The sequence below is a fragment of the Drosophila persimilis genome, unplaced genomic scaffold, assembly GCF_003286085.1.
Source record: "Drosophila persimilis strain 14011-0111.01,24,50 unplaced genomic scaffold, DperRS2 tig00000000-arrow-pilon, whole genome shotgun sequence".
Taxonomy (NCBI): domain Eukaryota; kingdom Metazoa; phylum Arthropoda; class Insecta; order Diptera; family Drosophilidae; genus Drosophila; species Drosophila persimilis.
Window position 1 is genome coordinate 20,325,774 of NW_020825288.1, and position 20,806 is coordinate 20,346,579.

The 20,806-nt window shown below is 44.4% G+C and overlaps 7 protein-coding genes across 7 annotated transcripts; 5 read left to right on the top strand and 2 right to left on the bottom strand.

The window, feature by feature from the left end:
• The first annotated feature begins 14,215 nt into the window (after positions 1-14,215).
• LOC6591502 lies at positions 14,216-14,884 on the top strand. The gene is made up of 2 exons (XM_002016850.1): positions 14,216-14,484; positions 14,542-14,884. The coding sequence occupies exons 1-2, from the start codon at positions 14,216-14,218 to the stop codon at positions 14,882-14,884; spliced, it is 612 nt and encodes a 203-aa protein (XP_002016886.1).
• A 20-nt stretch (positions 14,885-14,904) lies between these two features.
• On the bottom strand, positions 14,905-16,428 carry LOC6591672 (tRNA (adenine(58)-N(1))-methyltransferase catalytic subunit TRMT61A). The gene is made up of 3 exons (XM_002016851.2): positions 16,193-16,428; positions 15,671-16,129; positions 14,905-15,260 (listed from the first exon to the last, which is right to left on the bottom strand). Exons 1-3 carry the CDS (start codon positions 16,359-16,361, stop codon positions 14,929-14,931), a joined length of 960 nt encoding a protein of 319 aa, XP_002016887.1. The 5' UTR covers positions 16,362-16,428; the 3' UTR covers positions 14,905-14,928.
• An 830-nt stretch (positions 16,429-17,258) lies between these two features.
• Positions 17,259-17,908, top strand: LOC6591673 (60S ribosomal protein L34). Its single transcript, XM_002016852.2, has 2 exons — positions 17,259-17,341; positions 17,402-17,908. Exons 1-2 carry the CDS (start codon positions 17,277-17,279, stop codon positions 17,814-17,816), a joined length of 480 nt encoding a protein of 159 aa, XP_002016888.1. The 5' UTR covers positions 17,259-17,276; the 3' UTR covers positions 17,817-17,908.
• Positions 17,909-18,065: 157 nt separating this feature from the next.
• On the top strand, positions 18,066-18,480 carry LOC113564903. The gene is made up of 2 exons (XM_026984211.1): positions 18,066-18,108; positions 18,168-18,480. Exons 1-2 carry the CDS (start codon positions 18,077-18,079, stop codon positions 18,466-18,468), a joined length of 333 nt encoding a protein of 110 aa, XP_026840012.1. The 5' UTR covers positions 18,066-18,076; the 3' UTR covers positions 18,469-18,480.
• LOC6591674 (phosphatidylinositol N-acetylglucosaminyltransferase subunit P) lies at positions 18,420-18,916 on the top strand. Its single transcript, XM_002016853.2, has one exon. The coding sequence runs from the start codon at positions 18,434-18,436 to the stop codon at positions 18,905-18,907; it is 474 nt and encodes a 157-aa protein (XP_002016889.1). The 5' UTR covers positions 18,420-18,433; the 3' UTR covers positions 18,908-18,916.
• On the bottom strand, positions 18,898-19,707 carry LOC6591675 (pre-rRNA-processing protein TSR2 homolog). The gene is made up of 2 exons (XM_002016854.2): positions 19,471-19,707; positions 18,898-19,409 (listed from the first exon to the last, which is right to left on the bottom strand). The coding sequence occupies exons 1-2, from the start codon at positions 19,594-19,596 to the stop codon at positions 18,945-18,947; spliced, it is 591 nt and encodes a 196-aa protein (XP_002016890.1). The 5' UTR covers positions 19,597-19,707; the 3' UTR covers positions 18,898-18,944.
• A 114-nt stretch (positions 19,708-19,821) lies between these two features.
• LOC6591676 (DNA replication complex GINS protein SLD5) lies at positions 19,822-20,760 on the top strand. The gene is made up of 3 exons (XM_002016855.2): positions 19,822-19,983; positions 20,040-20,493; positions 20,562-20,760. The coding sequence occupies exons 1-3, from the start codon at positions 19,864-19,866 to the stop codon at positions 20,681-20,683; spliced, it is 696 nt and encodes a 231-aa protein (XP_002016891.1). The 5' UTR covers positions 19,822-19,863; the 3' UTR covers positions 20,684-20,760.
• Positions 20,761-20,806: the final 46 nt, after the last annotated feature.

Below are 20,806 nucleotides of genomic sequence, written 5' to 3' on the forward strand. Positions count from 1 at the left end.
TGCCAGAATCGTTTTGTGTGCAAGTTACTCGCATTCGCGTTTTCTGTATTTCTGTGTTTTTTTTCGCCTGTTTTTTATTTCGCTTTTTCCTTATTTTTTTTTTTGTTATTTTGAGTTGTGCGATTTTTGGCATTTTTGCATTTCCTTTGTCCTAGCCAGAGATGCTTATGTAAGCGACAACGAAGACGGCGACGATTCCTGGCTACGGGCCAGGAGCAGCACGAGGATTGTTACATATTTCCCCTCAGCTTTTAATATTAGCCAAAAGACCAGAATCACATAAAAACAGAGCTGATGGCGGATTCAAGTCTATCGAAGATTGTATTCCCTGCATGGAATAGAGAGAGAAGAATGGAAAGAAGATCTGTTAGTGGTTGCTTATAAATATATTAAAATGCTGAGGAATATTTTATATTTATTTTATTTAATGTAATTTAATGTAAAATAGATGTTTAAATAAATTATTATATATTTTATCTCACTGAAATTTGTATAAAAAATTATCTCTTTTCCTGTAGCAAAAAATGAATATTAAATGAAAGCACAATCGTTTGCATCTTCTTGATTTCTTCCCCTCAAAACGGAATCTCTGGCATTACAATGTTAAACCTCCTCCCATCTTGGAAGTGTATTTCAAAAGGTAAACAACGTTAAGAAATTTATAAATAAACGTCGACGACAATGGGAACGCTGCACACAAAACCGAAACAAAACATTTCAACAGGAACAACATGTAATTTTTGTACTCCTGCCCTGTGCCTCTGGTGCCTGCCCCCTGCCCCCTGCCTGATTCCTGCCTCCCACAATACCGACCATATGCAATGCCTTGGCCGGGGTCACGACACTTTTTGTGGCAACAGAGGCAGCAGGAGCAGCAGCAGCAGCAGCAGCGGCAGTGGCAGAGAGCAGACTGAGTCAAATAGTGGGAGAAGTATGGCAAAAAGTCCCTCCCGAGAGCCTAAGGCTGGCCTCGGCCTCGATCCCGTCTCGTGCCCCGATCTCGCTCGGTGCCTTATTGTTTGGCCCAAACGGCTCTGGCCCGGCTGGAGCTTGGACATTTTACAGACCCCAGCCTGGACCTGGGACCTGGGACTGGAACTGAACCCGAACCCGAACCCGAGCTATGGCGACTGCCTGGCGTCAAGAGAATGCGTTGGGCTTGTTGCCTTTTGGCTTTGATTTCGCATTGTGGAACTTTTTCCTAGGAAAAAATGTTACATGAAATTAATAAATAGGCAAATAAATGTTAAACAGCTGCTGTTTTGTATGTGTTCTGGCCGTTGTTGTTGTTTTTGTTGTTGGTGTTGTTGTTGCTGTTGTTGTTGTTATTGTTGTTGCCGTTGCACGCTGCACGGTAGCCATTGTGCTGCACACAGGGTGGTGGTGATGCTTGTGGTGCTGCTGCCTCGCCTGCTGGTGGTGATGATGTAGCAAAAAGACATTTGCATAACACCACGGAGATCAGCACAGCACTGCACACAGAAAACCCCCAACAAGGATTCTCTGCTGCACTCTCCCCCTATCAGTGTTTCCCAGGCCTTAACCATTTACTTCCTGCAACAGAACCAACCACCTACTAAGCAAGGCCTCGGGGGCGGTGCAGCCAAATGTCGGATTGTCTTCGCCTTGCCACTGCATGCCAAATCATTTTTATGCAGTTCACAGCAATTGCTATCGGAACTAATGCCCGGCATACGGCTATAAAAACAAAGCCTCTTTCGAGCCAAATATATTCCGCTCCGCCCTCACCAAGAGCTACATACGAATATCATAACTAAAGACAACAAACCAGGCAACGAGAGAGCTGACCATTAAGATGCCCTACACAGGAAAGGAGTAGGCATGTGGGTGCAATGAAGTACTTAAACATAAGGCAAGGAAAAGATTTAGTAATCAAGTTTAAGTAGAAAAATATATTTTAGGTGTTGATCCTTAAGATGTTGGTTCAATAATACTTTATGCTTCAGTTGCTTGGGTTCCCGACAGTCTTAAAATTCAAAATCCTTGGTTAAAGTGTAAAACAACTTCGAATTAATATCCCCAGCATGGATGGACACACACTTTCCATCGTTTGAATTTCAAATGCGACCAGTTAGGAGGCGGCTTTTGGTGCTATATTAATATGTAAGTCGATCCGGAGAGCATCTAACTCTGCAAAAACACAACAAACATAATAATTCGTCTATAATTTATACACATTTGTGGGTAAAATGTGTACAAGCATAATTTACACATAAACAAGGCAGAAAGCCAGCCAAACATCGTCTCAGGGGGAGCCAGGGAACACAAGTCTTAGAGAAAACAGAAGAAGGAGCAACAAACCGCATTTTCAGCTGAAGATGAGCCCCGGCCCCTGTCCGGGGACCAGGTGACTGAGAAATTGATCAACGCTGTGGCGGGACATAAACTAAAAGCTTATTTAACATTAATTTCGCCACGAAAATCACAGAGCAATTTTAAACATCAGTTACATCCAGCGGGGATCGAAGGGGGATCGACCCGGAGTCCATATGCGAAACTCTCTCTCTCTCTTTCTCTCTCTTTCGCTCTTTCTTCTCTGCCCCACACCTGTCTGGTTGAGTCCCGTGTAATCTAAGCTGCCATTAAACAAAATACAAGAAAAAACTTACGAAAACATATGCTACATATTACCGCTGACGGGGGAGGGAGAGAGGTGTGCTATGGCTGTGTGGCTCAGGGCTGAGGCGGGGTAGAGGTAGGTGGCAGTCGCATCGCCCAGTGACGGAAGTAAAGAAGCAAGCCGCACCATGGAACGGAAGGCAATTCTATTTGAAATAAAATCTGTAGGGAATTTATCCCGAGTTTTTGATTCTTAAAAGATTTTTAATAGGGTGTGCACCTAATTTAAACAGATTACAGACATTTGTATAAAGGGAACCATTACTACTTGAAAAGCATCCCTGGCGATAAGGTTATTCGGCTGAAAATTAATTGTATTATGCTATATTTTATGTATAAAAATGTATCTTAATAATTTCTTCTATATCTTAGGCCCAGCTAGTCAGTCATTCATTCGTTCTATCGGACAAAGAAATTAATATAAATGTTTAAGAACAAATTTTGCAAAATTTCTCCCATTGTACAACGACCTGCCGGGCTGGTTGTTGCTCGGCTGTTTGGCAGACAGGCCGCCAGGCTTTAGTGGGAGAGCTGCACAGACGAAAAAAAGCCTCTCCACGCTGGGCAATTGCACCTGCCTTGGCCTGATCTGCTCTACTCTGGCCCGCTCTGTTTTGGGCTTGCTCCAGAGTGCTCTGTGGGATCGCGCGCTCCACTGCAGGCGCACTCGCACTGGCAGTCGCAGTCGCAGGCGCAGGCGAGCGTACCCCAGCAAGCGAGCTACAAAGATTTAGAGCGACATTAGAGCAGTCAATCCATCATGACTGAACATTACCATAAATTACACAGAAATAATTGATTATTACGAGAAGACGGAGCTCGAGCAGAGAGCGGCCAAAAGATGCAGACGGAGACCAACTTTTGCACATGCAATGGGGGCTCCCACTGACGTCTCTCTATGTGTGCCCTACATGTATGTGTGGAGCTCTGTGTCCGTGTTAGCCATTACAGTGGGCCAGACCGTTGGCTGTCTGTACTTTACGCAGCTTGGCAAGCGAACCGATTTAGTTTAAATTACGCTGGGAAGATGCGCAACGACCTGGTCAACAAAAGTTCCTCCGCAGTCAAGTCCTCCTCTCAGTGGCAAATTAGCGGACTCTGGACAAGGCTCAGGTTCAGGCTCATTCCTCTGTCTGGGACTCTGACTATGCAGTCCACTAAGCACTTTGAACTGAAGCTGAAATTATAGCCAACTAGAGCTACGTTCTTGGGCCTGAGTAATTGCGGAATGAAACTGCTCTGGACGCCGAAATTTAATCAATGTAGGCAAACAAATATTTGCCAATACCTCAACTCGGGTGATCAGTCAGTCGAGATATGAGGGAAATGTTTGCTTTCCATTCTTCCGCAGTTCGCTCGGTGGATTTCGTTCCTTTTTCGGCGGACCAGACAAATTGCCAGCGATTTGCGTGATGTTTAAATGAAGTTTAAGCCGACTTTGAGAGAACTTGGGGACTAACTTGGTTGGATTGCTGGCGATAAGTAATTAAACCAGTTTAGAAACCACTCAAACCAATTTAAGGAATTGAATTCGAAAAGTTAGAGTTAAAATATGAGAAGTAGTTTAAGTAATTGTATGCTTATTATGTTTAAATATTTTATAGCCCGGCATAAATACCTTGTTGCTCTAGCAATAACTTTAAATTGTAATGTAAGATTCAGACTCAGATTCAGGCTAAAATTCTGTAAAAAATTTAATACTTTTAGATCTATCAGGCACTTAGGACGACAGTCAAAGATAGTTATGGAATAGGTTCCCATACACCCGATCTATGATCAAACCCATCTATCAGCAATAAATATCTTTATATTTTGCGATGAACGTCACCTACCATCTTTTTTATATTAAATGAAATGCCAATAATTATTGGAGGATCAAATATAATTTAAAATAAATAAGAATCCTTCGATGAATCAGTAGATGAATATTAATTTCCTTCCAAAAAGGTCAATAATGAAAATTAGCTTTCAAATAATTAATCCGTTTGTTATCCATTAAACTATCCACCCTCCACTCAATTCAAAGACCATTTCCAAACAATAGTTTTAATTGGTTTTGCCCACTGAATGACACAGGAAATTTTCCTTTCAACCGCTTTCCCTCACCACAAACTCAAATTCAAGGTTATTTCCCACACGAACCAAGTGAAATTTTCCAATCGATATTGAACCGATAGAGGCAAAGCTTTTTGTGTTGTGCCGCCGTATAAATACTTGATCTATAATGAGCTTCACAGCCACTGGCAAAACAAACAAACTCTAGATATCTGCAAGCGAAATCGGAAAAGCCAAAGTGGAGGTAGAGTTAGGGACTGATGAATGAATGATTGCGAAATGGCGATAATGGGAATAAAATAAGGATATTCAGTCTGTCAGTCAGTTCGTCAAGTGGAGATCGCATTGACACTTGAAGTTTATTATCCAATGACATTTCAATTCTGATTGGAGTACTGCTGGGATTGGGATTGGGATGATTCCAGTTCCAGTTCGGTACGAAAACAAAAGCCAAAGTTTCGATGGGAATCTCCGATTCGGGCTGATGGCTGAAATTGATTGATCGTTGTATTTTTATTGAGTGATTGATATAAAATGATGCTAAAGGCAGAAAAGGCAGCCGACGGATGGTTAGGGTATCCCAAAACAATAGTTTCAATTACAAAAGGTCCAACTGGAGGAGCTCTGGATATATATGTACATATATTATAAGTCGAAGTTTCAAAGGCAAACGAATCTAGATGAGGCTGAGGCCGCCCAAAAAAATATTGTTTGGCAACAGAAAATCTAGAGTTTCCAAGGTGTTTGCACGCTCAGCTTTAGATTCAACCTCAACTTCAACTTTACCAGAGCTTAAGTTCAGCTTCAGCTTCGGCTTCAGCCTCTCCTTCAGCAAAAAAAGTTCGCCTGCCGTTTCTCGCTTTCTTATCAAGATGCTTTCAATGTTTCGTTTAGGATTTTCATTTGTAGCATTTAGCTGCTCTATAAAACCCCGGCGACTGCAACTGCAACAGCTCTTCTGGCAATGTCAGTGTGCTATACATATACATATATATATATATATATATATATAGTGGTAGTAATGTGTGCATGATGGCAAGTACTATATTTGTGGCCTCTGCTGGCCCGTTCCGTTTTGGCCGACACTCGTAAATTACAATAAATTATGTTGAAACTGATTATTCCATACAATTTATGGGGCCCTTTTAAGTGGGCGTGTGCACTTTTATTTTATTGTGAATGATGATGTAAATGATGTTGGCATCAGACCAACGAGAAGACCGATCTTGAGTCGCGTTTGGGCTGACTGGGGCTGCGGCTGGGGCTGTGTGAAGGTGGTGGTGCTGGTGCTACGTTGGAGTTGAGCCCGGGTCAAATTGTTTTTGGGGGCTGATGGGTTAATGAGGTTCAAGTTCTTTTTTGAGCGACCAAGTGCACGTAATAGCTGCTTATTTTTTTGGGTAAATTTTTCCAATTTTTCGTATCATTTTCACTAAGAAACCGAGATAAATTTTGCCCAGAAATTGTGGGAGTGTGTTTAACAACAACAAAGGCAGCATATCAACAGGCTCAAATCAGTGACTGAGCCAACAACATTCGACTTATAAAACACACATCATCGCCATTCCCATCCCCTCCCTCATCATCATCATCATCGTCAGGAGCAGGAGCTGGAGAGCCGAAGCTATAGCTGGAGGATCAGCCTTTGGGAATAGCCTTGGCTGCGGCGTAGCAAAAAATTTAATTAAGAAAATCAAGTCAAAAAAAAAACTGCTGCGTTGCGACAACAACCGCGAAGACGCGCTCCAGCTTTCATATCTGATTGAAAAGCCAGAGCCAAGCCGAGAGTCGTCGAGCCGCACTCAGGAGAGGCCCAAAGAGGCAGAGCCAAAGGCTGGAGGCAGAGGCAGGGGCAGGGGCAGGGGGGAGAACAAGAAAACTGAACCGAAAACGAGTGCAGCGCAAAAATTTGATGCGATTTGGATCAGAGCGACACAATGAGGAGGCCAATGAGGCAGGGACCACCAAGAGGCAGGAGACAGGGCCACGTACCTTTTTCCCTGTTGTTGTTCGCTCTGGTTTTGTCAACGAACGGATTTCAATGATTATTCATTGGGCATGGCAATCACACACAGACACACACATACACACACTTGTCTGGGCCAAAACAATTTCAGCAATTAGAATATCAAGCTATGCAGATCTCTTTCGAGATGCCAGCAATTGACATTGGCTCAGGAGATCAGCGCAAAATGCTCGCACACCCTGCACACGAACCCAGGGCCAAGATCTGTGTGGCGCTTTAATGACATTTCTGGGGAACAACAACCACAACCACGGGAACAGGGCTCCCCAGCCTGAGTCTGTGCCCAATGCCAGTGCCGGTGCCGGTGGTTCTACCTCTGTGTGTGTGGCAGGAGCTGGCCGAAACGAAAGACTTAGGACACAAACTTGCAAATTAAAGAACATTAATTTTCGCCCAACTTGGAAAGACCTAAGCCCAAAACCCAAACCAGAGAGCAGAATATACCCAGTCTGAACTCCCGGCTGCAGCTCCTCCTGCTGATTGATTACACCAGCCGGCAGAGTACACAACGGAGTCTGCCTCTTTGGCCTGGGAAAAAATCATAATAATAATGATACATAATAAAAATGGAAAACTTCTAGACGCCATATAAATCAGAGCAAATATGAATTGCTGTTTGTGTCCGACTCTACTGACTGTTTATTTGTTTGTTAGCTCGCGTTTTTGTTCTCCTTTCCTTTCCTTTCCTGCTGCTCTTGCCGGTGTTGTACTTGGGGTCTTTTGTCAATTGCCATGGCACAGTGGATGGGTACAAAGGGTATCTTGCCAAAAGAAATACTACATATATTTAACCAATTATATTTAGAAGGAAACGATAAGTTCTCCAGAAAGTTCCATAGAGTTTTCCCATAGACTCTTGTGCATTCTGCACAAGTTGTAGGCTTTACAGATATTTATTTAGCACCTCTGAATTTATAAGAATCCACTAATTATGTACAGATACCTATTGCCCAGTTTCACACATCATTTTAGTACTTTTTTAAGAATATTAACCTCCAGATTTATTTCAGACTAATAGCTTTGGACACACACAAATTATGCTTAACTTTATTGAGTGGCTTTCTCCCTTATGCGACCCACTGTATTCAATTGAACAGACTACATTCGGCATTGTTCCGCAGCTCTACTCTTGTAAGTCTGTCTGGGCTCCTTGCCGAGCTTTTGTGATCGCTGCAGTTGCAGTTGCAACTCTCCTCATATTGCACACGAAGCAGCACACACAGAGAGACACAGACCACAGGCCAGACAGAGCCAGTTGTCGCCGTTTTGGCCCATTGTCTGTGTGGGAAAAAGCGCGAGACCGGCTTAAATGCATACAATGTTTGTATGGCTAACCGATAGTTTTCAATGCCAAATGGTTTATGCATTCGAATGCTCATGGCAATCATAAACGGAAAATGCTCATTCGCTGGACAATGCTTAAACGCCGCATAAATTCGCTTTAAGCAACGTCATTTTGGTATCGATAAGCATATGCGGATAGTTTAACCCACATCTGGGGAATCGACTCAACGACATCTCAACGACGACTACTTCGCTCCTTGGGGCTCCCTGGGCTCTGGCTATGGCTCTGCTTCTCTGGTGCCAATCATTATATTTTAACAGCTTGTTTGCTCGCTTGTTTTACAAATTGAAATCGCCAAGGAAAATGTTACAATAAATTTAAATAAACACAGGCATTTTGCCGACAACCAGCGATCGAAAGGGGGAATACTTGGTGCCGTTTGTAGCGCTTTTCTTGTTTTCCTTTTTTTGTTGTTGTTGTTGTTTTTGTTGCTTTGCATCCTGAACCTAATCGCTGCGTTTAATTTACTTAAATTATACTAATGATCTTGAGCTGCCCCGGGTCCCAGAGCAGAGAGCCTCAGCATCTTGTGCCAGCCAGGCCAAGTCATTTGTTTTGGCTCGTTTATGGGGGAAGGCGGCTCAATTGATTTGGCCAAAGCAGCCGCCAAAGAGAGCCGCCAAAACCAAGACCAAGACGACTGCAGCCAGAGACGAGGTCCAAGTGGTCGGTTCGGATCGGATCCGATCCGGGGTCTAGTGCGAATCCGAGTGTTGCGAGTGTCGCTAGATATGGCCTGACATTTAGATGAAGTGTCTGTGAATCTGAGCCGGGTCTGCGCAGCTCCGTCGATTTCCAGCTGCGTTTTGCCTGCCGCCTGCCTGCCTGCCTGTTAGCTCTCTGGGCTCTGCTCTTTGGGCCATCTAAATGTCGTCGTGTAATTCCATTCATAAACAAAACTTTAATTTTATTGCACATTCGAGTTGACACAGTCAAGAGTTTTCTGTGGGACTGTGAAGGCGTTGGCTGGGCTCGGTATGCAGTTGCAGATGCAGATTCTGCATCACAAACGATTATCATAGACCTCGAAATGGCTCAATTAGTTCTCATAGAGTTCTCCTCTGCTCCTCCTGGCAGGCGGCTTCTCTCTGCGAAAGTTTTTATTGATTGGAACGGCATACCTGTTGAGTTAATGCCTGAATATTTTCCAGTTGTAAGAGAGAAACTTTTTGTACAAAAGTAGCTTGCCCCCACTCACTTTCAGCATTCATTTTGGCCAATAAACTCCCCAATTGCAGCTTTGGCCAAGTATGCCACACCGGGGCATGCCATTGACACCCATGCGATTGTTGTTAATTAATTAAAAATAAAAATAAATAAATACTCATAGACGATTCCGTTGACAAGATAAAATGGCCAAAGCCACACAGGCTCACACACACAGACGAACAAATAAAACAAAAACCAAAGATACAGATACTCAACCAACACATGCAAACACGACTCCAGCCCCGAGTGTAATAAATTGTGACAAAAAAAATAAAGTAACAGCCACAAAATCTATATACTGGCTGAGGCGTCAAGGTGCGACATTGACCCTGCTGCAAGTAGCTGCTGCCTCGTGTCTGTGTGTGGCACACAAATCTAAAGCAAACTGGGAGTAGCACAGTATATAGTACGTTATCGTTGCAAGCACAATAAAACATTGCATTTAAGAGTGCACAAATGGTCGGCGGAGTTGGTGTTTTCGGTTTTCCATACCACCGCTTATAATTACACTGTGCTACAAAGGCAAGCAACGGAAGGTTCAGATTCAACGTAAAACCAAATACAAACTAAAAACCAAAAAGGGAACCATGACAGAATACTCCTACAGAAGATCTATGATATTAGAGGCCGGTCATAAGCTAAGAACAATTTACTGATGTTTTAAGAGCTTTTCCAAAGCGGTTTTAAAAGAAAAAAAATATTATCTTCTAAAATAAAAAAATGGTATAATATTAATTTATTGTTAAAAGCGTTATTTTATTAACAAAATTGTTATATGTCTGAAAAGTAATTGCTATCTGGCCCTGTACTAAAGGTGTCTACTTTTATTTACATTATTCTTTAAAGTTGTTTTTTTTTTATACCATAAGAGAACTTTTTTGTATCAATCGATCGTTCATATATGATACAGGATTAATATTAACTATTGCAACATAAGATCTGTTGGATCATATATTTTCTAAGTTATATTCTAAAGAGACTTTCAGTATCGAATTTTAGTTATTTTAATAATATTCGAAGTTTTCTCTTCCATAGATTAGATTCCCTTACAGATCCAAATACTAAACATATATCAGATTCAAAATGTGCAAATTATCACCCAGATAGCTGTAAAATTTCATAAAAATAAACTGAAAGATGGACATGGCTATAACTACATATTTCGAAATCTATAGATGCTGATCTTAAATATATGACTATTGACTTTAGACTTTAGAGGGCTGTAAATTTATAAAAATACCATCACTTGCAGCTAAACTTACTATGTTTAAAAAAACCTAAAATTTTACTGAACCTAAATTGAAAACACCCGAAATTTTGTTGATCAGTGCTCGTATCAGGCGGCAGTCAGGGCCCGACTTAACCTTGCCAAAGCAGTTATTCTTGCTCCGTTGTTCTGCTGCTGCTGCTGTTGTTGCAGCTGCAGGCAATGCCACTTTGCAACAGCAGTAACAGCCGCAACAACAACAGCAACAATATGGAACACAGCTGTGCCACAGAAAAAAAAAATATAAAAGAATAAAATGATAGCCAAGTTCTGGGTACTTGGGGGAAAAAAAAAATGTAGAAACAATTATTGCCATTAGCAAATTGGAAATATTTTGCTGTGCTGTTGGGCTACGATTTGTACAATTTTCTCACGGCACTGGGTTGCTGTGCTGTGGAGGAAAAGAAAAGCCTTTCACAAAAAGGCTCTTCTCATCCGAGACTTTCCACCAATTGGTTTGTCAATAAGCCACAATTGAAATCAGTGATCATCTTCATAATTAGCCAGCAGCAGCCAGCTGAAGAGAGCCAGACAGCAAATGGTGTTAAGGAAAGAGAGGCATATAGATATAAAGATAGAGATGGAGAGAGAGAGAGAGAGAGAGACGCAGAGAAAGAGGGTCTAGGGTAAAAAAATGTAATTTGTTTTCACACAACATAATCAACATGATAACCCCGACCAAAAACGTCTTTAGATTGAGTCTAATGATGATAAACGCTTTTACTGTGAGGTAACTACAGACTCCTGACACCGACGCAGAGACCCCAGAAACCCAGACAGATACAGATGGGTGTAGAGGGAGTCAGTCCAACTGTCTGACCGGCTGCCCGCCTGCCTGCCTGCTTGCCTTTCAGCCTTGCCTCTGCCTTGTGCCTGGTTGCTGCTTGGGCCAATAATAAGTCAACATTCCAAGGCGTGTTAAGAGATGCTCGATTAAATGCCTCAATTGTGGCTCATATTGAACACCAGCGGGCAGCGGGCAACGGACAGCGGGCACCCCGGTTGAACGTAGCCACATTCGACGATCCGCGGCCGAACATCGACACCACACACCACCTGTCCGCAAAAGGGTAGAAGAAGCAGCAGGCAGGCAGGCAGCCAAATAGCACGCCCCCACCAACGGTCAACTTTCAGTCGTTTTTCCCCTCTGTAGTTGCTGTTTGCTGTTTGCTGTTCCTTTTTCCATTGCCTGATGCCTTGCCTGACTTTTAGCACTGTCGACGATCCAACAACAACGACGGCGACGACGACGACGACGACTGGGCGAAATCGTTTAGTGTCGTACCTAACTAAGAAAACGTATTTTCAATATCGAAATTATTATTATTAGCTGACAGCAAATCGCAGTTTTCAACTGACTTTTTGCAGTTGTTGTGGTTGTTGTGGTTGCTGTTGGCCGGCTCATGTTGTAATAAATGGACAGGACCACAGTATTGGCCATGTACACTTTGTATGATATGCGAGGACTAACCTAAACAAAACCAAAAAAAATATTCACCTTTTCTGTGCGCTACATAAAGTGTGGGCATATCGAGAAAGAAAAGGAAAAGTATGGGTTCTTTAATTCTTTACTTGGAATGAAATGATTAAATTGTTTTTGGGAATTAAAAACTAACATTAAGTAGTTTGCTAATCGAGAAAAGATTTGTTGTTTTTTATAAAGGAATTCTTTGGAATAAAGATTTTAAGAGAATTTCTAGCAAATGAAATATAGAGAAAGTATTCTATAATCTTCTGATCCTTGATAATTGAATTAATTTTCTGGAAATATATTTCCAGACGAAATCCTAAATTAATTACCAAAAATCGAATTAATTATAATAAAATAAATAAAATAGGGGAAGAAAATCAAAGAATCCAGAGACAAAAAGTGAAGTAAAAGTGGTATAAAAATGCGCTATTTGATCAAGTTTTTACAATTTTAGCAAGAGAAGTTAAAGCTCAAATAAAAACAATTTAAGAAACGTTTCAAAGGAAACATACTGAGTGTATGTTTACCTTAAAGGGTATTCACTTAATCACCCAAGTCCAAGACCATTCGGGGTAATCCACACTGCAGCACTCACTGCCATCAATTTTTGTTTTGCTCGTCTCTCCACAGAGTATATCTGAGACTTTGGGGCCGGCTTCTAAAGGTGAGAAACTGGCCATATTGCCTGGCGGGCGTAAGGCTGCACCCTCCCCAACTGACACACACCCAGGCAGGCAGGCAAAAAAACACACACAGCCAGCCAGCCAGCCAGGCAGACCACAGAGCCGGCACAATTATATGCCATTTTATGAAAATATTTTCAATAAAAATAATCATTTCCAAATGAAATTTATGCACAACTAAGCAGGTGTTTAGTGACGGAGTCAAACAGCTGGGCAAATGCTTTTCAGGTAAAGGTGAAATGCATGGGGCCGCCATCGACATGGACTCCCCCTGGAGCAGCAGCCGAGCTCTTTGGCGCAGAGAGAGAGAGAGAGAGACCCAAGCCAAGTGAAAATTCGTTACAGTTGTCGATTCATCAAACAAGATAATTTGCTGTAGACAAAGCCAAGACAATGGGGGCCGCATAACAAGGTGAGCTGTGATAAGCAACACGTTGGTCCTATCAGAGTACGGATCTTCCAATTAACTGACCAATAAAGACCGGCTTGGGATCTTTTAATTTGTTCAATAGTGCAGACTCACGCCCCCCGCCACCGCCCCCGATCGACCGAGTTGTGGTAACAAGTACTCCTATTGGCATTGCCTAGCTGCATGCAACACACACAATAGACACCTTTTTGTAAGCAACAACGGGGGGCTAATCAACTTCAAACGGCGTACAATTGTTACCGAATATCAGTTTTTGACAGGCGGCTTGTTTTTTTCTGGGATGGGAATGGCAAAAACACTGGACGGGAAATGGAAGTGAAGATTACCGAGAACCCAAGTTTGATTGAATGCAAAATGATTGAATCTTATTGAACGAATGTTTCTGGTGCACCAGGCATCGGGGCACTTAACATCCATCAAAACACTAAACGAGGATTATTTAGAACGGCAGAAACAGCAAGAGAAACAGCAGCAACAGCAACAAGTTGCATGCAACAACTGTCGGTTGACATATGAGCAACAGCAGCAGCAGCCGCAGCAGCAGGCTGAAGAAGCAGCTAAAAGAAGAAAGGAACTTTTGCCGCCACACCAAGTACCTCCAAGCCCAAGGAGCGGCTACTACACAGAACTTTCGGACCTAACAAGCAGCCAGCTAGCCAGCCAGCCAGAGAGAGAGAGGGAGAGAGCCGGCCCAGAATTATGTAACAACTGCAGCAAATGCAGTTGCAGTTGCAGTTGCACCGGCACTGGTACTGGCACTGGCACTGGCCGCAAATTTGCAAGTCAAGTCACTGGAGATGTCACTCCGCGGATAGACACTCCGGACAGCTTGAGCAAAGCGCTGCCGCCGCCGCCGTTGTGCGGCCCGTTCCACAATGGCAACCGTTGCCGTTGGACTTAATCTTAGCATGATTGTGCAATATTTGTGGAGTGCGGTACTGTGTCCGTTGTCCTGGCAAGGTTGTTATGGACGCACTGCTGTTTGTTTGTGCCTGTAAACATGTGTGCAGACAGTCGAGAAAACCCGCTAACCCATCCACCAACCGCTTATCCATCGCACCCTTGAGTCTTGAGGAGCCTGCCTGGAGGATGATCTCACGCCGCGACAAATTGCTGCAGCAGCCCTGGGAGCAGCTACGCTATGCCCAGCACCGCGAGAAGGTGATGTCTGCCCGCCCGGCCATCGATACGCATACGCCGCGCATCCACGAGCACGTCCAACGCAAGTGGAAGAAACAGCAGAACGAGCGAGAGCGTCAGCAGCAGATCGAGCGTGAAAATCTACGGCTGCTGCAGAAGCTGGGGGACATCATGAGAACGAAACGAATCAACAATCTCTGGCTGGAGCCGCGACCCAAGTGAGTACCATTTTAGATAGATATTTCCAGTAGCAGTATTAATGTGCTTCCTTACAGCTTCCTGAACCGCGAGAAGCAATTTTACACACGACCCTACTCCAGTCTGCCAGAGATTGTCACCATTTATGGCAATCAGCCGCAAGGTCCGCTGATCTACGGCACGCTGCCCAAGCCCACAGTGGTGGGCCGCTGTCCCACCTGCAGTGGCAATCCGGAACGTACCGAGGTGGCCATACCCGAGCAGCGTACGCCCTGGGCACCGCCTCGGAAGTCCTGGAACCGCAAGACCCAGCAGCCACTGCAGCAGCAACGTTGCTACCACTGCGGATCTTTCAAGAGCACCGAACGGAGGTTTTTCGAGGAGTACTCGAACTCGTACTCCTACTCCTTTGACGGGTGATGAAGCGACGAAACAATTAATAAAATGAAATGCACGTTTATTAATCAAGCCTTTGGTATATTGGGCGGCAGGGTGGCGAATGTGAGGAAGCCTGTGTGCCCGGGCAGCGTTTGGGGATTGCTTGACGTTAAGTACTTCTTCAGCTCCTTGGGCGTTTTACTCTCCTCAGCGCTGGGTGTGGTCTGTGCTGTCGTCTCATTAGTTTTGGGCAATTTGAGAAACTCCAAATCGATGACGGGCAGGGAACGGGTCTTGATGACGCTCTCCTGCTGCAGTACCTCCATGGAGCAGATCTCGTTGAAGCCCAGTTTGGTCAGTTCTTGGATGCAGCGCTGTGACTGCTCAATGCAGGGGGAGAATGAGCAAAAGCGGCCGCCTAAGAGTGAGAAGGGGAAATCAAAGGTTTATACGATGACTAAAACTGAGATTTGTATTGTATTGCAGAATTGTTCGTATTTGTTAAATATTTTAGCTTCTTAAGATCGTATATTTTTCCCTTCATTTTTTTCTTTTCTTTGGGTAGCTTTTTCTGCATTCGCCTGACGAACAATCGAAGTTCCAATTCCCCTAATGACAAACGTTGCCCAGCCAGCAGCCTGCCGTGGCCACATCAAGTGTCAAAAGCGGCCTCATTCAATGTCAGGCGCAATGAAATGGCAGCCTGACTGACTGACTGACCGCTTCACTGGGAGTCTTGATTGCCGACCAGGCCAGGCCGGGCATCGGCGGCTGCTAAAGGGCGCTGACAACTTGTTGTCAACGCGAGCGAGCGTTCTCTTCACTTACCAGACAACTTCAACGCCTTGAATGCATGCGGCACAGCCAAATCCGGTGCGGGCAGATCCAAGAATACCGCATCGGCGGCCCCGTCCAGTTCGCTGCTGAAACCCAAATTGCACACATCCCTGTGATAGACGGTTACGAATGCGGCGAGGCCGTGTCGCTTAAACTCATCGCGTGCCTGGTCGGCGCGAGCCTCATGGAAATCGAACGTATGCAGATGGCCGGTGGGCTTGAGGGCGCGCAGGAAGTAGTGGGACAGAGAGCCGGAACCTGTTCCAGATTCGATGACAACGGCACCGGGTCGCACCTCCAGCTGGTGCAGAATCATACTTATATCCGGCGTGTAGATGATCTGAGTGCGATGTGGCAAAGTTTGTGTCCATAGCTCAGGTGTGGGCTGGAGCACATTGGCCCAGCCCTTGGAGAGCTCCACGCGGCTGCCGTACTCGACGCCAATGATGCCTGAAATCGAGAGTTCATCAGCAACAAGTTAACCGGAGCACTGCAAACCAAATTTCAACTGACTTTCCACCTTGAGAGAGCCATAGTTCGTCTGGAAGATGTGTTGTATGGTTTCGCCCTTTTTGTTCACTATTGTGGGCACCGCCTCAATGGCATGCATCGAATTGACACTTAAGTATAGGATCACAATGTCCCCCTGCTCGATGTGGGTCTTGGGTTTGAGGAAACTCATCTTATCGTTAAAATCCGTACAATTCACGTTTTTATTTACAAAATGTGCGCGTGTTTAACTTAGTGGTGGTCGATGTGCAGTAATCGATATATCTCGAAGTATCACTGCGGATAGTGCTGTAAGGTATATTTATTTGGGACTCCTAAATTTTTAAAAAATGTCATCTCTAACCGGTTGACAACAGTGAGTCTGATTCCATTACATTAACTTGTAAACCATGTTTTAGTCAAAATACAACACATGCAAGTACTTAAGAGTAGTTTATCTTGAACCAAATTGATTAATCAATCATATAAAATAATGTGGGCAGGGCTTGGGGTCCTGCCTAGCTAGCAATATCAAATCTAATATCAAACTCGAGGAATATGACTGCTATAGACAGAGAACAATTAACCCATTGTTGGCCAGTGGGTATTTAATACTCTCTACGAAAATTATGAATCTTGAAGAATTTTAGCGCAGTTCAGGTGAATGATGTCGTAAGGTTTTTGCAAGTAATGAAGAAGGTTGTGATGGGGCTACAAGAATAGTTTGCAAACAGTACCTTTTTCCGCAGTTTAACTAAAGTTGTTCACCTAATTAAATAAAGGGGGCCTAGGTGGGTTAATATTTCTGAGGGTCGGACGGTATTTTTTTTCGACAACTACGCGGTCACACCTCTATTTCCCTCTCTTTTGGTTTTTTTACAAAGTACGTATGCTCGATTTCCGTATAATCCGCCGACATCCTGCGATTGAACATCGAAATATGGCCAATTGTGATAGGAGATGATGGACAAACATGCCAACTATGGTTTCACAGTTTACTTATGAGCAATTGCATTGTTTTTCCCCTCCATTTTATGACATTTTCTTGGCCCGTTTTTCGCTGTGAATTTGTTTGCGATAATGACTTTGTTTGGGTGGCAGCCGCAAAATGGTGCAGCGATTGACTTTGAGGAGGCGTCTGTCCTACAACACCCGCTCCAACAAGAGGCGCATGTAAGTAGATAATAAAGCACAATAATTCTTGCTGAATTCTGATCAATCATTTGTTTACAGTGTGCGCACTCCCGGCGGCCGTCTGGTGTACCAGTATGTGAAGAAGAACAAGACCGTCCCACGCTGCGGCCAGTGCAAGGAGAAGCTTAAGGGCATCACCCCATCCCGCCCAAGCGAGCGCCCACGCATGTCCAAGCGCCTCAAGACCGTGGCCCGCACTTACGGCGGTGTCCTGTGCCATGGCTGCCTGCGCGAGCGCATTGTCCGCGCTTTCCTCATTGAGGAGCAGAAGATTGTCAAGGCCCTGAAGAGTCAGCGCGAGGCACTCGTGAAGCCAGTCAAGAAGGTGGAGGTCAAGAAGCCCACAAAGGCTGGCGCTACCAAGAAGCCCGCTGGCAAGACCGCCGGAAAATCTGGCGTGAAGGCCGCTGGCAAGAAACCCGCACCCAAAGGCGTCGTCAAGTCCAAGAAGTAAATTGATACTTAGGGATCTTGGTGGAAACATTTGTTTTGGACGTGGAAGCAACTTGTAATAAAGAAAATACAAACTGGAAGTTTTTATTTGAATTTTAATTGGCTATTTTTATACACGACTTCTGTTTACTGTAGAGTGGGTGAACAGCTGATCGGGAGGTAAACAAGTTCCCGGTGCTGCTACTTCGCTACTTCTTGATTATTTGCCATTCGCATTTTACGCTATCATTCGAGATAAACTTTTCAATTAATAATTTTATAATGCCACCAGTTGCTATTAAGCCATGTGAATCGTAAGCTATTTTATGTTTAAACATGAAGCATTCATTTTAGATAATGTCTTCTAAAACAGAACCCTAAGATTGCCGTTTGAGACGCCACGCTTAGCCGAAATCGCCTATCGTGTCTTGAGTGTTGACAAGGAGCCTCGCCGAAATTTTGTCCAGAAAACGCTGAGCTTGGAAAGGGACGTTGTGGTGGTGCATTTCTGTGCGGACCAAGTGAAAAATCTACGCACGGCCATTAGTTCGTTCTTCGAGGCGCTACTGCTCTGCCAGGACACCATCAAGCAGTTTGGGGATCCAACAGCAGCGGAACCAGAGGCGCCACAGCAAGACAATGCCGGAGCACAGTCCAGCTCCGACTCCGCATAGAGCCATCTATGGCTTTGCGTTCTATATGCTGTTTACGGTTCTGTTTATTGTATACGTGGCTTGGGCGCTCCTGCCGTTTGAGTTTGGTCTGCAACCTTACTTGCCAGACAAATATTTTGCAGTTTTTGTGCCATTTCTGGTGCTGATGTTTGCCTGGTTTTTCGCTTTCCTTATCTATCCGGCCATTAATATGTCGCTGACTGTCAATGTTGATTCGATTCATTCCGTGGTGGACCCCAAACTAGCTCTACCCAAGGGCACAGCATTTACATCCTGGTCACAGCTCAAGAATTCCAAAGATTCCCCAACAAAGCAAAAGAAGCCGACACCAATCAACTGCAATATGTGCAAGACATCGCACAAGCCCATAACGCGAGCACCCATAGCCCCACTAAGATTCCTTGACCTACAAGAAGTGAATACAGCATATTACAACTAAAAAAACTAACAAATTACTTTTATTCCGTTCAAGAAATTCATTTTCTTCGGACCGTTGTCCAGCCATCTTCGGGCTCAACGAATTCCCCAGCCTTCTGCTTGCGTGTCTGAGAGCGAGTGACGCGGCCGCTGCCGCTAGGAGCCTCATCCTCCTCGCTCTCATCCATTTCATCATCATCGCCGTCTTCGTCCATGTCTTCGTCGTCGTCCGAAGACGAGTCACCGTCTACCGGTGTGTACGTTACTTTGACATCGGGACGCAGCCACTCTTTGCCGGGTGGCAGTTTGCTGAGCTCTGTTTCAATCTCTGGATATTGGTTCTGCTGGGCCATCTGCTTGTAACGCAGCAGATTCCGACAAATTTCTGGTATGGAATTATCGTCGCACAGCGTGTTGAATTCCTGGTCCATGAGCTCTTCGAGCACCTCCTGGAGCTCGCCCTGCGTGATGTTTTCGTTGCCTACACAGTATTGATATGTGTAGTCCATGATTTGGATGGCCACCTAGCAGCGAATTTATTTTAGGTTAGAAAACGGCTAGAAATTAATGTAGAAGTGGGCTCACCTGCTGGCCATTGCGTCCGCCCATGCCGTGCTCCACGGCGAGCCTCAAGTTCTGCCAATTGTTGAAGATCTTCTCAACAATTAGTCGAAAATTCTTTTGGAATTCCGTTTGTTGTGTGGCTGCCATCGCAAAGCTGAAGAAACTGAAGGGAAATCTGCAATATTACCGCACCGAAGAGCGTTCCAAAATGTCTTTGCTCAAACAAAATCGTCGATCTCTCGACTAATAACCAAAACAAAACACGGAAAAACCCTTAAAAAATAAACACACGTGAAATATGGAAGAACAGTGTGACCGCTCGCAGAATTATGCCATTCGCAGGAAACGTTATACATTTGCTCCTTTTGCGCCAAAAGTTGGGAAATAAGTAAACAGAAAAAAAGCCGGAAAGTCATGTCGGATGACGAGATTACAGCCGATCTTCAAGCGGAGAATGATGTTGACGCTGCGGCTGCCTTGGCCAATGATGACGAGGAAGATGATGACGATGTAGAGCAAATAACGGCACAAAAGGTTAGCGTTTCTTAAGACATCCTAAAATTAGTGATCCATTTCTGCGGAATCAACAGGTGCTCGAGATTCTGGAGACTGCTTGGATCAATGAAATGTGTGCCCCCGAAATACTGCCCAACCAGACCGACATGCTGGAGCTGATGGTCTCCCAGGTGTCTCATATGGAGGAGCAGATGAGGGACTTGGACAAGAACGACTTCCGAGCTGTGGTGCACAGTATGGAGCTGGAACGTGTACGCTACATCATGGCCAGCTACTTGAGATGCCGCCTGCAGAAAATCGAGACCTTCACCCAGCACATACTTAACCAGGAGGACGCTCGAGAGCCGGACGACAAACGCCTGTCGCCGGAGGAGACGAAATTTGCCAAGGAATTCGCAGGACATGTAGATGAGTACTTCCACAAGGTGGCCACCCAGTACATGCCCAACCAGCAGCGTGGCGAGCTCGACCAAAGGATCGTTGTCCCCAACCTCATGAGTCATGTCTTTCTCAAGGCAAATGTGGCAGGTGAATATTTAGCTTCAATCTTTGAGAGGGAATTGCCAATTGAATGCATGATCTTCTTTACGTTTTAGTGCCGGCTGTGATTGTGGGCGTCGACGATGAGGAGGTGGACATGGCGCCCGGCTCCCAACATATTATTCCATATCAACTAGTGGCTGACTTGCTGCAGAACAACCAAGCGCAGCTTATTTAACAGAAAACAGCAAATGTAAAATAGATTAAAAAACAGATCAATTTGTAGACAACAAAAGTATATAAGATTTCATGCGATATTTTGCAGTAAATTAATTAATAACTATAGTACATGCAAAAGGTT

What these genes read in the sequence shown, in the direction of transcription:
- LOC6591676 (XM_002016855.2), top strand. Translation starts at nt 19,864, where the DNA reads ATGTCGGATGACGAGATTACAGCCGATCTTCAAGCGGAGAATGATGTT. An exon ending in AGCAAATAACGGCACAAAAG is followed by an intron (nt 19,984 to 20,039) that starts GTTAGCGTTTCT and finishes CGGAATCAACAG; the next exon opens with GTGCTCGAGATTCTGGAGAC. An exon ending in TCTCAAGGCAAATGTGGCAG is followed by an intron (nt 20,494 to 20,561) that starts GTGAATATTTAG and finishes TTTACGTTTTAG; the next exon opens with TGCCGGCTGTGATTGTGGGC.
- LOC6591672 (XM_002016851.2), bottom strand. Translation starts at nt 16,361, where the DNA reads ATGAGTTTCCTCAAACCCAAGACCCACATCGAGCAGGGGGACATTGTG. An exon ending in TGGCTCTCTCAAGGTGGAAA is followed by an intron (nt 16,130 to 16,192) that starts GTCAGTTGAAAT and finishes TCTCGATTTCAG; the next exon opens with GCATCATTGGCGTCGAGTAC. An exon ending in CAAGGCGTTGAAGTTGTCTG is followed by an intron (nt 15,261 to 15,670) that starts GTAAGTGAAGAG and finishes TCTCACTCTTAG; the next exon opens with GCGGCCGCTTTTGCTCATTC.
- LOC113564903 (XM_026984211.1), top strand. Translation starts at nt 18,077, where the DNA reads ATGCCACCAGTTGCTATTAAGCCATGTGAATC. An exon ending in GCTATTAAGCCATGTGAATC is followed by an intron (nt 18,109 to 18,167) that starts GTAAGCTATTTT and finishes CTTCTAAAACAG; the next exon opens with AACCCTAAGATTGCCGTTTG.
- LOC6591502 (XM_002016850.1), top strand. Translation starts at nt 14,216, where the DNA reads ATGATCTCACGCCGCGACAAATTGCTGCAGCAGCCCTGGGAGCAGCTA. An exon ending in TGGCTGGAGCCGCGACCCAA is followed by an intron (nt 14,485 to 14,541) that starts GTGAGTACCATT and finishes GCTTCCTTACAG; the next exon opens with CTTCCTGAACCGCGAGAAGC.
- LOC6591673 (XM_002016852.2), top strand. Translation starts at nt 17,277, where the DNA reads ATGGTGCAGCGATTGACTTTGAGGAGGCGTCTGTCCTACAACACCCGC. An exon ending in CGCTCCAACAAGAGGCGCAT is followed by an intron (nt 17,342 to 17,401) that starts GTAAGTAGATAA and finishes ATTTGTTTACAG; the next exon opens with TGTGCGCACTCCCGGCGGCC.
- LOC6591674 (XM_002016853.2), top strand. Translation starts at nt 18,434, where the DNA reads ATGCCGGAGCACAGTCCAGCTCCGACTCCGCATAGAGCCATCTATGGC.
- LOC6591675 (XM_002016854.2), bottom strand. Translation starts at nt 19,596, where the DNA reads ATGGCAGCCACACAACAAACGGAATTCCAAAAGAATTTTCGACTAATT. An exon ending in GCGGACGCAATGGCCAGCAG is followed by an intron (nt 19,410 to 19,470) that starts GTGAGCCCACTT and finishes ATTCGCTGCTAG; the next exon opens with GTGGCCATCCAAATCATGGA.